Source organism: Maniola jurtina, chromosome 20, assembly GCF_905333055.1.
Source record: "Maniola jurtina chromosome 20, ilManJurt1.1, whole genome shotgun sequence".
Lineage (NCBI taxonomy): Eukaryota > Metazoa > Arthropoda > Insecta > Lepidoptera > Nymphalidae > Maniola > Maniola jurtina.
The window spans coordinates 1,690,642-1,702,623 of NC_060048.1; the positions used below are offsets into that span (position 1 = coordinate 1,690,642).

Below are 11,982 nucleotides of genomic sequence, written 5' to 3' on the forward strand. Positions count from 1 at the left end.
CTTAGGCCTGTGTATTTCATCACAATGTTTTCCTTCTCCGTTGAAATAAGTATAGGTATTTAAATGTTTAGCTTCGAAAAGTTAGAGGTGCATGCCCGGGATCGGAACCCCGTATCTTACCACCTTAACCTCTAAGCTATAACCGCTTACTCCATTAAATAGAGTCCAAAATTGCAACAGTCGATAGAGTCGATGAGACTCACAAAACGACTTCACGCTGAATTTAATCGATTGTTTATTATTAAACCAATAAAACAAAAATAACGCATAAAAACTCCTTGAAACTAGACATTAAACAAATAAAGACTGCTTGCCCTTTTTAAGTTAATCATCTCCGAAAAATCAACACAATGTCGATTGAAATCACGATACTTCTTCATTTAGTAGGTACCTACTACAAAAATTGATATCGTACCTGTATCAATTAAAAAATTGTTAATAAATCGATATTTTGTGACTAAAAGATCATGTAGTGGATGCGTTATGCCCAACTTACCAATACACTTCATTCTGCAAAATATATAACGATAAACCATCTTATTTATATAGTAATAATGGTTATTTTATAGTGTTTTAGGTTTTGTTCAACCGCAAACTTATCTCGGTATAAAATCCTGGACACGTTTTTTTTAGATGAGTTTGGTGTTGGTATAAAAAGCAATATTGAAGCTCCATAGCTTCAGTGCGTGGTATTCTTTCTTCGTAGCAGCATCCTTCTGGATTTTAAGATGAATTTGGTAATGACAGATCTAATACGACACATGAATGAGAGATAGTGCGAAAAAGTAGATTTGTGATGTGCAAATTGTTGTGAAACATCTTATTTACGAATTATTTATTTATTAGTTAACTAGTTAAAAAGTTTGAAAGGCTATAGTTTTATATTTAAGTCTACATTATTTTAATATGATTATCAAAAGTTTCATCGAATTTGGTGCAGTCAATATTAACTTGATTAGTGAGTGGGAGGTTGAACATGGGGGCAAAGTCGCATCTTTATAATATTTTTCGTATGTTCAAAGTTTTGTCAAAATCAGGCCAGCCATAAATAAATATAGATGCGAGAGTGTGTTTTGTTTAATATTAAATAAGTAGGTACATATTCTCGTTTTAGTTACCAAATTAATAAAATTATAATTTTTAAATTATCAACGGTTTTAGCGCGTCTTTTCATGATAACTGTGCGTCCTGTAATTAGATAATTTTATGAAAGAGAAAATGTGATTTGACATTTTCATACAATTTAACAGATTTGTTATATTCTTTTATAATGACTTTTTCAGATATATTTCGCCGCTTTCATAGCGGCGTGTGGAGCGGCGAAGCTTGACCGAACATACCTACCACCTTCATCGTCACAATATGCTGGTGGTACTCCGGGATCCTCACAAACCTCTGGCATAAGCGGCTTAAACCAAGCATTCTTGCAAACACCTTTTGGAAGGACCAGTGATAATAACCCTTCTCAGGGAAACCAATTACCTTCAGGAAGCTATGAAAATGAGCATCAAGGAGTAGTAGTTGAAGCTGCAGCCCCTGGAACCAGGGCATCAAATCAACCATCAGGACTTGGAGGTCCAAGAGAAAACTATGGATCAACAGATTCTAAAGTAGGAGCAGCTGCGTTCAGAGGTACTAAAAATCAGGCTAGACCACAAAATGGAGGAATCCAAAACCAAGCACAGTTTGAATCGATTAGTCCCCAAGGATCAATTGGTATAAATAACCAAGATTATCCAGATTTATCAGCTTTCCACCAACCTTCAGGTCCAGTTAATGCAGGCAACAGACCAGGAAATCAATTCTTCACTGACCGAGTATCTAATACAGTAAAATACCATATGAACATTGGATTGAATAAATTTAACTATGGGTTTGAAACTGAAAACGGGATTAAAATGGAGGAAAATGGTGTATCGAACGATGGGGATAAAAGACAAGGTGGTTATTCCTATACCGGTGACGATGGAAAGGTGTACAGTGTAGTGTATACAGCAGATAAAAATGGGTATCGTCCTATGGGGTCCCATCTTCCCACCCCACCGCCTATACCGGTTGAAATTCTGGAATCTTTACAACAAAATGCGAAAGATGAAGCCAATGGAATAAAGGATGACGGTGAGTTACTTAATGTTATTATTACATCATAATGTCGTATTGACAAAAAAGGAAATAATTGCATCAATAAATTAATCAGTGTAAACCTTTACGAAGTTAAATTAAGATAAGAAAAAGATATTTTAAATTGATATTCCGGAAATATAAAGATATGGTTTGTCAGGTGTGAAATTGACCAACAATTTTTGTGTTTATTGGTGTAATTGTTATTGAAAAAGCAGTCATAAATTTTAACAGACAAAATAAGCATTGAATTCAATGCTAATATCCTCTTCTTTAAACATAAACAAAAAATCAAGTTCATACGAAATCCTTGACCGGTCACGAATTCTCTAGGTCTAAAACATTAGGTAAGTATATCAGGTGATTAAAAATATAATTATGTCAGTTCGTATTTTTAGCGGTAAACCCCGGATCGGTTATGGCACTTTTACTAAACCAAATACCTACCCCTAGACCGTAGACGAACCTACCCACAGCCGAAGACCTGGTCTAGTCTCCCACCAGACTAGATATCACATCACATCACATTACATCACACTAATATTATAAAGGCGAAAGTTTGTATAAGTGTGTGTGTGTGTGTGTGTGTTTGTTAATCCTTCACGCAAAAACTACTGGACGGATTTGGCTGAAATTCGGAATGGAGATAGATAATATCCTGGATTAGCACATAGGCTACTTTTTATCCCGGAAAACCAAAGAGTTCCCACGGGATTTTGAAAAACCTAAATCCACGCGTACGAAGTCGCGGGCGTCAGCTAGTAAAATATATATCTACCAGTTTGTAAGTTGCGTATTTAGAAAATAGACCGACAGACAAAATTGTAATAGAGTTTATAGTGTAATAGAGTTTTATAATAATAGGTAGATTCTTATGATAACAATAGATATTAATTCGAAGCGACAGGCATAAAAGCTGTGCCCACGCATAATTAAGAGACATCAATTTATTTATATTAAAACTCGATTCAGCTATTAATAATAGGTATGAAATGATACGATCTTTCAATAAAGTGATAAATAACTGTGATATGAACTTTAACGACGTGTTTAACTCGCCTCAGGTTGTTAACCTTTTGGACAATAGTGTTTCTTTTTTCACCAAAATGTTGTCTTACTAGATTTATTACCTTTTTAAATTGGGATTGTTTTGTTTTTCTTTTTTTTTTAAATTAAAAGTCAAAGCTTTTGGTGTAGATCACAAATAATATGCAAAATCGGTGTGGATTCATAATAATATATGGATACTTGATAATAATATTTCTAATACTAGGTTAATTTATTAATAGAATCTATCAAAGTAGTAAACTTTTCAAATTCAATTATTTATTTTTTCAAACCTTTTTAAATTTCAATAGTAGTTAAGTAAAATTGTTACGAAAGAGATCTAGATAGTAAAATAAAGATTACCTATTTCATAGCATATTTAAAGTGACCTAGTTTTTACTTTACTATTTCTTAGAGCTTCTTTTAAAGGATAGCTCTATGATAATACTCTAGACTCATAATCAGTTCTTGAACGAAATCACACTTCACACTATAATATTATAAAGGCGAATGTTTGTATGTGTGTGTGTGTGTGTGTGTGTGTGTGTGTGTATGTTTGTTACTCCTTCACGCAAAAACTACTGGACGGATTTGGCTGAAATTCGGAATGTAGATAGATAATATCCTGGATTAGCACATAGGCTACTTTTTATCCCGGAAAACCAAAGAGTTCCCACGGGATTTTGAAAAACCTAAATCCACGCGGACGAAGTCGCGGGCGTCAGCTAGTGTGCAATAAAGGTCAATAACACAATTTGGATAAGTCGTCGATAATAATTACTATAAGAAGAATATTTATTTAATATAAAACAAAACAAAATAGGTGCTTCGGTTATAAAATGTCAATATTAAAATTAATAAAATATGTCTAGTAGGAATAATGAAACAATTCTACTAATATTATAAACGCGAAAACTTGTATGTATGGATGGATGTATGGATAACTACTGGACGGATTTGGCTGATGCCCTGGATTAACGTAGACTACTTTTTATCCCGGAAAATCAATGAGTTCCCATGGGATTTTTAAAAACCTATATCCACGGGAACGAAGTCGCGGACACCAGTTAGTAGTTAAATAGTCTGGCTAAGCATTTCTGGAATATCAGTCTACGTCAAAAGGTTCTATCGTAATTTGAAATCGGAAATGGAACTGTCTCAGTGCCAACACCGCAGTAAGAAAATAAGCTGTTCTTGATCTTTATATTATACATCAAAATGTGAAGTAGGTAAACATCAATTTAATTGAAAGTAGCTTTCAAGCTCACCTTGACGTTTCAACGTATGATCTTTCACATATAGTAATACTAGTGGTTTAAGATATAATAAAAATACGATAAAAAGCGCTTAACTTAAAGCTTGTGCTGGTATTTTGCTTTTATTAGGTTCCGTATGGTATTGAACTGCCAATTTTATTAGCTTGACTGCATATCAGTGGATTTCAAAAACAGATCTTTATCTTACAAATTAAGTTGTTTTACTAAATCTTATCTTAGTGTGGGTCTACGTTACAGGAATTTACAAGCAAATTTTAAAGTTCCGAGACCCCAGTGGTATGATCTGAGCTGAGATATGTTAGTCAGTCAGTCAGTCATTTTATACTATTACTTAAGTTAGTATAGATAATCCACTCTTTATGATAAAATAGGTATTGCAGCAGATTTCAATTTTAAAAAAGGTTATTTTAATTTTAACACGTGCTTATGTTGCTATCCATACTAATAATAAAAAATCCAAAAGTTCGTTTTTGTCGGTTTCTTATTTATACCTACTCAACTGATTTCAACGTTTGGCACAAATCTTTGATAAGTACCTGATACCTATAGAAGTACAAAGAATACACTTAACAGGGCTCTCTCCGTCACTCTTTTCCACTCGTTTCATACAATCGTAGTTCCAATTTCATTTGAATATTAAGCAACCAAAGTCCATGAAATTTTGCAGACATTTTCTAGAAACTAATATCTGTGTCTGTGGTGTTTTAGATTTTTCTAAAAATATGTAGTTTTAAAATTACAGGGGCTCAAAGATTTGTATGAAAATTTTTAAGACCGCGTAACTTTGAAACCGAATATTTTAACAGAAATCTGGAAAACCACAGACATAGTTATTAGTTTCTAGAATATGTCTGCAAAATTTCATGGACTTTGGTTGCTTAATATTCAAATGAAATTGGAACTACGATTGTATGAAACGAGTGACGGAGAGAGCCCTCTTAATTCCGGTAACATGAAAAATAGTTAAGACGCCACAGGCAAAACTACATCATTTTCTATAATTTTTTTTCAAAGCAAACCACAAATAAAATGACATAATTATTATAATTTAAACAAATCTAATGTTAGTACAGACGGTTTATTTCAATTAAATTTAATTACACGTAAATGTTAATGGCTCAATAAAAATAGTAAATAACTACTTAAAAACCATAAAAACAAATACACTAACATAACTGTATAAAATTTTTATCTAAAATTTAACAGCATTCCGCTCATACAAAATTCTAGTTACAGATAAACTTAAAAAGCCCCATTGTATAGGTTGATAAATGTAACCGACCGATAAAATATAGTTCACACGGAGGCGTTTGACAAATGACCAACAACTTTCATTTTTTTACTTACAGGCTCTTACGATGCTCAAAAGTACAATGCAGAGGACGATTATACTCAAAGTGACACTAATGGCAATTATAACGATAGACAATCGAATAAATTTGGTGAGCGACCTGGATTCAACGCCGGCGCAGGCGCAGTCATTAATCAAAACCAACAAGGCTTTGTGAGACCAAATGGTCAAGGACACTTCAGTTCTTACGACTTTTCTAAAGGTTCATCGTCAACGCAACCTGATAACTCCAAATTTGGGACAGGTATCGCAGGATTTGATAATAAAGGACAACCCAGTACAGGACAACGACCTGGGTTCAACACGGGTGCAGGCATATTCTTTAATCAAAACCAACAAGGCTTTGTGCGACCTAATGATCCATTCAGTTCTTACGACTTTTCAAAAGATTTATCATCAACGCAACCCGATACTTCCAAGTTTGGGATAAGTTTTCATGGAGGTGATAACACATTTAACAAGGGAAACATTTTATCTCAGAATAAGCAGGCTGCTCAATTTGGAAATATATTCGGAGCCCAGTCCCAGTATTTGCCTCCTCGCCCTCCTGGCAATTTCCTAGATGCAAATTCTTTCCTACAAATAGATTCATCGAAAGTTGGTTTCAATAATAACTTTAATAATGCTCAACCTCATTCAGAACAAAAATTTCAAGATCAAGGGCCATTTGGAAAGCCTATTCAAACATTGACTACACAAAATTCTTATGGTACATTTTTTGGACAAGGGTCTTCAAATAAAAACCTTCCTCCATCCGTTCAAGGCTCAAATTCTTTTGGTGTAAGCATTAATAATAATAAACCTCAAAATGATGGTGCATTTTTCCAAACCGGCTTACAAAATCCTTCAATAGGCTCTAATTTAGGTTTAGAGTTTGATGGTAAAGCTCAAACTTCTCCAGTGATAAACGGTAATAACGGTTCTTTTTATATTTCTGGTCTTTCTCAAGAAAACATGATCGATAATCCTCAAAGTCAAGGATCACTTTCAACACCAGCTCTCAACGTAGGAATAACATCTCAAAATAATGTAAACAATATTCCTCTAAATCAGGATTCTTTTTTCCAAACTAGTTTGCAAAGTACGGGTGACAGTACTAAGGAAAATACCAACCTCGATTTTAACAATCGATTCAGTCCTACTGTTTCTTCACAAACCATACCTACCAAGCAACCTGATCTTATTCTAACCACTCCACTAGAAAGTCAAGAACAACAAACCAACAGTTTTTCTTCAGCAGTTTCCACATCGTCTACTGGTGACTCACAATCCATCTTATCCAGCAACGAGAGACCAAGTGATGGCTCCAACTTACCTGGACAACTGGATATATCATCCGTTTTTTCTACACAATACCAAAGTACAACTGGATCTGACAAACACCCGCAACCGCCCACTTTGACTCCAATTACGCCAACTTTACCTACTAAAGAAGATGAAACTGAAACGAACACTTATCAAAGCAATGGCATTACTCAGGCTTCAATATCGTCTTTCCCATCAATTACTCCTACTTCTTCATCACAAACGAGTTCAGGAGAAGTTTATGAATACACTAAACCAGCTCAGGGGCTGCCTGCTTCATCTCAAGGAGAAAATACTGACGAGTCTAACTCAGAGGTCAATCAACCAAGCTCAGTGTTTTCAACACAAAATGAAAATACCATTAAACCACAATTGAGTACAGAGTCTAATACACAATTTGGTCAAAGTTTTCCATTCCCAAGTACATCAACATTTGGACAACAAACAACTCCATCACGATTTGGCGTTCAGACAGGCTCTACATTTGGACAAAAACCATCTCAGTCACAACTTGGTGAACAGGAAACCTCTTCATTTGGACAAATACCAACTCTATCACCTTTTGGTGCGCAAACAAGCTCAGTATTTGGACAAAAACCAATTCAACAACAATCTGGTTCGCAATCAAGCTTTTTATTTGGACAACAAACGACACCTACTCGCTTAACTTCTCAAACAAGCTCATCGTTTGGACAGAAACCGACTCTTTCGCCATTCAGTGGACAGACAAGTACATCCTTAAATCAACAGACAATACCGTCACGTTTCGGCGTTCAAACGAGTTCCCCATTTGGACTAAAACCAACCCAACCACAGGCTAGTTTTGAATTTGGGCAGCAAACAACTCCATCTCGCTTTGGTGTTCAAACAAGCTCATCATTTGGCCAAAGACCAACTTTGTCACCTTTCAGCACACAGACCACTTCTTCATTTGGCCAGAAACAGACTACCTTTTCATTTGGGCAACAGACTATGCCAACTCGCTTTGGTACTCAAACAAGCTCAACATCCGGACAAAATCCAAGCCAGCCAGGAACAGGTCCACTGCAAACTAGCTTTTTGTTTGGATCTCAAACAACCCCATCGCGTTTTGATGTTCATCAGACAGGTTCATCTATTGCACAAAAACCAAGGTTTCCATCTGTCGGCACATCATTAAACCAACAAACAATATCGAGTTGTTGTTCACAGACAAGTTCATCGTTTGGACAACAAACTACGCCTTCAAGATTTGATATTCAAACAAGCTCAACTTTTGGGCAAAAACCCACTCAACAACAACTAGGCGGGCAGACAAGCTTTGTGTTTGGATCCCAAACTACACCATCTCGCTTCGGAGCTCAGCCAAGCTCATCATTTGGACAGCAAACAACCCCGTCACCTTTTGGTGTCCAAACAAGTACTTTATTTGAACAAAAAACAACACCATCACAGACTAGTGTACAAGCAGGTTCATCAGGACAACAAACACCACCTTCAAGATTTGGTGTACAATCTGGCTCAGGAAATGGACAGCAAACAACTCTGTCACCTTTTGGTGTACAGACAAGCTCAACATTTGAGCAAAAAATAACAGTATCACAATTTGACGACTCATCGTCTGAACAGCAGTCAACAGCACAATTTGGAGGGGATCTTAACAAACAACAACAAAGTCAATCTGAGGAATCAAATGAGCAATCTGAAAACCAATCTGATGCTAAACCATCAACATTACAACCGAGTACATCTAACTCACAAAATTCTCAAGAATCAGTTGAAAATACCAGTTCTGATGAAATCTATCAATATAATAAGCCAACTACAGGTTTTCCATCGAATGGAGGGAATAAAGCACAAATAAACTTCGGTTCACAGCAGTCTCTTGGTAACCAATTTGGTCAAGGAATTACTAGTTCAGAAAAAGAAAATGAAGCAACTTTTGGCCTACAATCTACAGTTCAACCTGTCAAGCAATTTGGTAGTCAACTCCCGCAGTTTGGTACAAAACCAAACAATCAATTTGGAATACAGACTGAATCGGCTTCAGATGAGAAAGATATTACATATAGTCAGCAATCGCAAGGTAACACACAATTTCAACAGTCTACTACGCAGTCTGATAAACAAAGTTTCTCATCTACATCTCTAACTGAAGACGTTAGTAAACCTAACCAGCAATCTCAAGTAGCAATATTTCCCCGTTTCCCAGAACAATCAAAGGTAACCAACTCACCATTTGAATCAGGCCAACCAACGATTTCTCAATTTTTTTTCGGACCAACAAGTTCATTAGGACAAAGCTTTGGTAGTAAAGAATCAACATCTCCCAAAATTTCTTCAACCAGCACAGATAACACAGAATATCAACCCTCAACACTTTTACCAAGCTCACCAAATTCACAAAATTCCTTTAATTTACAAAAACAAGAACAATCGCAAAATTCTCAATCAGGCGAACTGTATCAATACAATAAACCTGCCCAGTCATTACCAGATGCTTCACAAAACAAATTTGATACAAATCAACCTATTACTTCACATTTATCACAGAGTAATGAGAAATTCGACAATATTCAACCGACGAAAGGTGATGAAGATGAATCTCAACCTCAAATAATTGTTAGCAAGCCACAAACACCGTTATCAACAACGCTAGGCACTCTGCCAAGTGCACATCCTTTCCCTCACTTGGCTTTCTATAGCGCTTGCTGTCGAGGTCCCAAACCTCAAAAACCTCAAGGATCGTCATTATCAGGTAAAGTTCCTTCTTCACCTTTGACTGGAAACTTAGGCGGTAACACTAACAGTTTTGGTTTGAATAAGAATGATAATCAAGATACAAATGGAAGTGGTCTGATAGAAAATAAGTTTGGTAATCAAGGCTTGGGAGTACAGAAAGAGACACCTAGTTTTACCGGTCAAGGAGAAGAATTTGGAGGACCTCGAAAACCTCCTAAGTTTGACGAATCTGGCTACCATTATTAGATGACAACATGTGAATATTATAGGAAATGTGAATGTAAGGTACCTAGCCATGTTAAGTAAATAGTAAGAAAATGATGTTAGAGTTTCTTATAAGTGATAAAACGCTAAAAAGCGTTACCATGTAAATTATAATAATAGATGTAAGTAATGTAAATAAAGCAGGTATTGAAAAATTGTCAATTGAGGAAGAAATAAAATATTTAAATTGTTTTGGATTTTTACTTGCTTGCAATAAGCCTACCTACATATTATTATTATTACGAATCAGAATGATACGACTGGTTCTTGTTTGCATTGTAATAACCACAAGATTTAATCTTTAAAAAAAAAGATGGAACATCCAATGCTGAAAAAATTGTAATAATCACACTATCAGACTATCACACTAATCACACGAATATTAAAAAGGCAAAAGTTTGTGTGTATGTTTGATACTCTTTCACGCAAAAACTACTGGACGGATTTGCCAAAATTTAGGTAGATTATATCCTGGATTAACACATAGGTTACTTTTTATCTCAGAAAATCAACGAGTTCTCAAAGGATATTTAAAAACCTATATGCACGCAAACGATGTCTCGGGCAACATCTAGTCATAACATTAAGAGGCAGTGATAGCCTAGTGGTAAATCAGCCTCTTATTTGGGGGTCCAAGATTCGATTCCGGGCATGCAACTCTAACTAGAGAGGCCTTAACTGAAAGGAGACCCGTTCTCAGTAGTGGGCCGACAATGGGTTAATCATGATGATAGTTTTATTTTTGTTACCAATATATTAATAGCAATGGCGCAATCCTCAATTTTGCTAAGCAAATTCGCAAGGGACAGCTTAAACTTGGCAAGACCATTAGACATTTTCAATTAGGTATTTTATCTGTTCGTTAATCTGTACCACATAATCTACAGAACGTGATTTTGAAAGAGCTTGCATAGCTTTTGGATCATTTGTTTACGCGCAAGGAGATGGAACAGATAGGGGGTCATATTTTGAGGGCAACATAGCTTCGTTGTGACAGCATCATAATTACGATTAGATCATGTGATTTCGCTGGTTGACCCATGTATGCGTGAATGGGTTTCAAATATAAAGATCTAGGCCCTTGTAGAAAGAAAAGGGAGAGGCTCTTAAGATGTTCTCTCTCTTTCTTAAGATGAGGTTTTTGACGACCCCCCTGGCGCAGTGCTAAGTGCAGTGGTCTTATTAGTGGGAGGTCTCGGGTTCGATTCTCGGCAGGGGTTTGGAATTTTATAATTTCAAAATTTTTGGTCTGGTCTGGTGGGAGGCTTCGGCCGTGGCTAGTTACCGCCCTACTGGCAAAGCCATGCTGCCAAGCGATTGAACGTTGACGGTTTGATGCCGTGTAGAAACCAAAGGGATATGGGTTTCATAAAAACTGCCATACTCCTTTCAGGTTAGCCCAATTCCGTCTTAGACTGCATCATCAATCATCACTTACCACCAGGTGAGATTGCAGTCAACTGCTAATTTGTACTTATCTGAGTAAAAAAAAAGATGTGGTATTTCCTCGAGAAGAATGTTTAAAGTATCTTGGATCCAGCGATATAAAGGTTGCAAATGACTCGTCCTCAGTAGTGAGCCGGCGATGGGTCGATGTTGATGATGATGACACACATTTAAGAACATGGTGGAAAACTGTCAGATATGCAGGTTTCCTCACCATGTTTTCCTTCACTATTACAATAAAGCAAGTGGTAATAGTGAAGTGAAGCACATAACTTCGAAATATCAACGGTGCGGGTGCGGGATCGAATATCAGACCCCTTAACAGGGCTCTCTCCGTCACTTACTCCATACAATCGTAGTTCTAATTTCATTTGAATATTAAGCAACCAAAGTCCATGAAATTTTGCAGACATATTCTAGAAACTAATATCTGTGCCTGTGGTGTTTTAG

General features: G+C 36.2%; 1 protein-coding gene across 2 annotated transcripts; it reads left to right on the plus strand.

The window, feature by feature from the left end:
* The first annotated feature begins 678 nt into the window (after window positions 1-678).
* Window positions 679-10,248, plus strand: LOC123875417 (nuclear pore complex protein DDB_G0274915-like). Of its 2 annotated transcripts, XM_045921229.1 has the most exons (4): window positions 679-737; window positions 1,284-2,118; window positions 5,795-7,627; window positions 7,661-10,248. In XM_045921229.1, the coding sequence occupies exons 1-4, from the start codon at window positions 729-731 to the stop codon at window positions 10,066-10,068; spliced, it is 5,085 nt and encodes a 1,694-aa protein (XP_045777185.1). In that variant the 5' UTR covers window positions 679-728; the 3' UTR covers window positions 10,069-10,248. The 2 variants fall into 2 exon arrangements, with proteins under 2 accessions (XP_045777185.1, XP_045777183.1); XM_045921227.1 differs by having other exon boundaries at window positions 5,795-10,248.
* The last annotated feature ends 1,734 nt before the right edge of the window (window positions 10,249-11,982 follow it).

Bases quoted from the DNA above. Each gene is read 5' to 3' on its own strand.
- LOC123875417 (XM_045921227.1), top strand. The intron at 2,119-5,794 runs GTGAGTTACTTA...TTTTACTTACAG, and splicing joins CAATGGAATAAAGGATGACG to GCTCTTACGATGCTCAAAAG.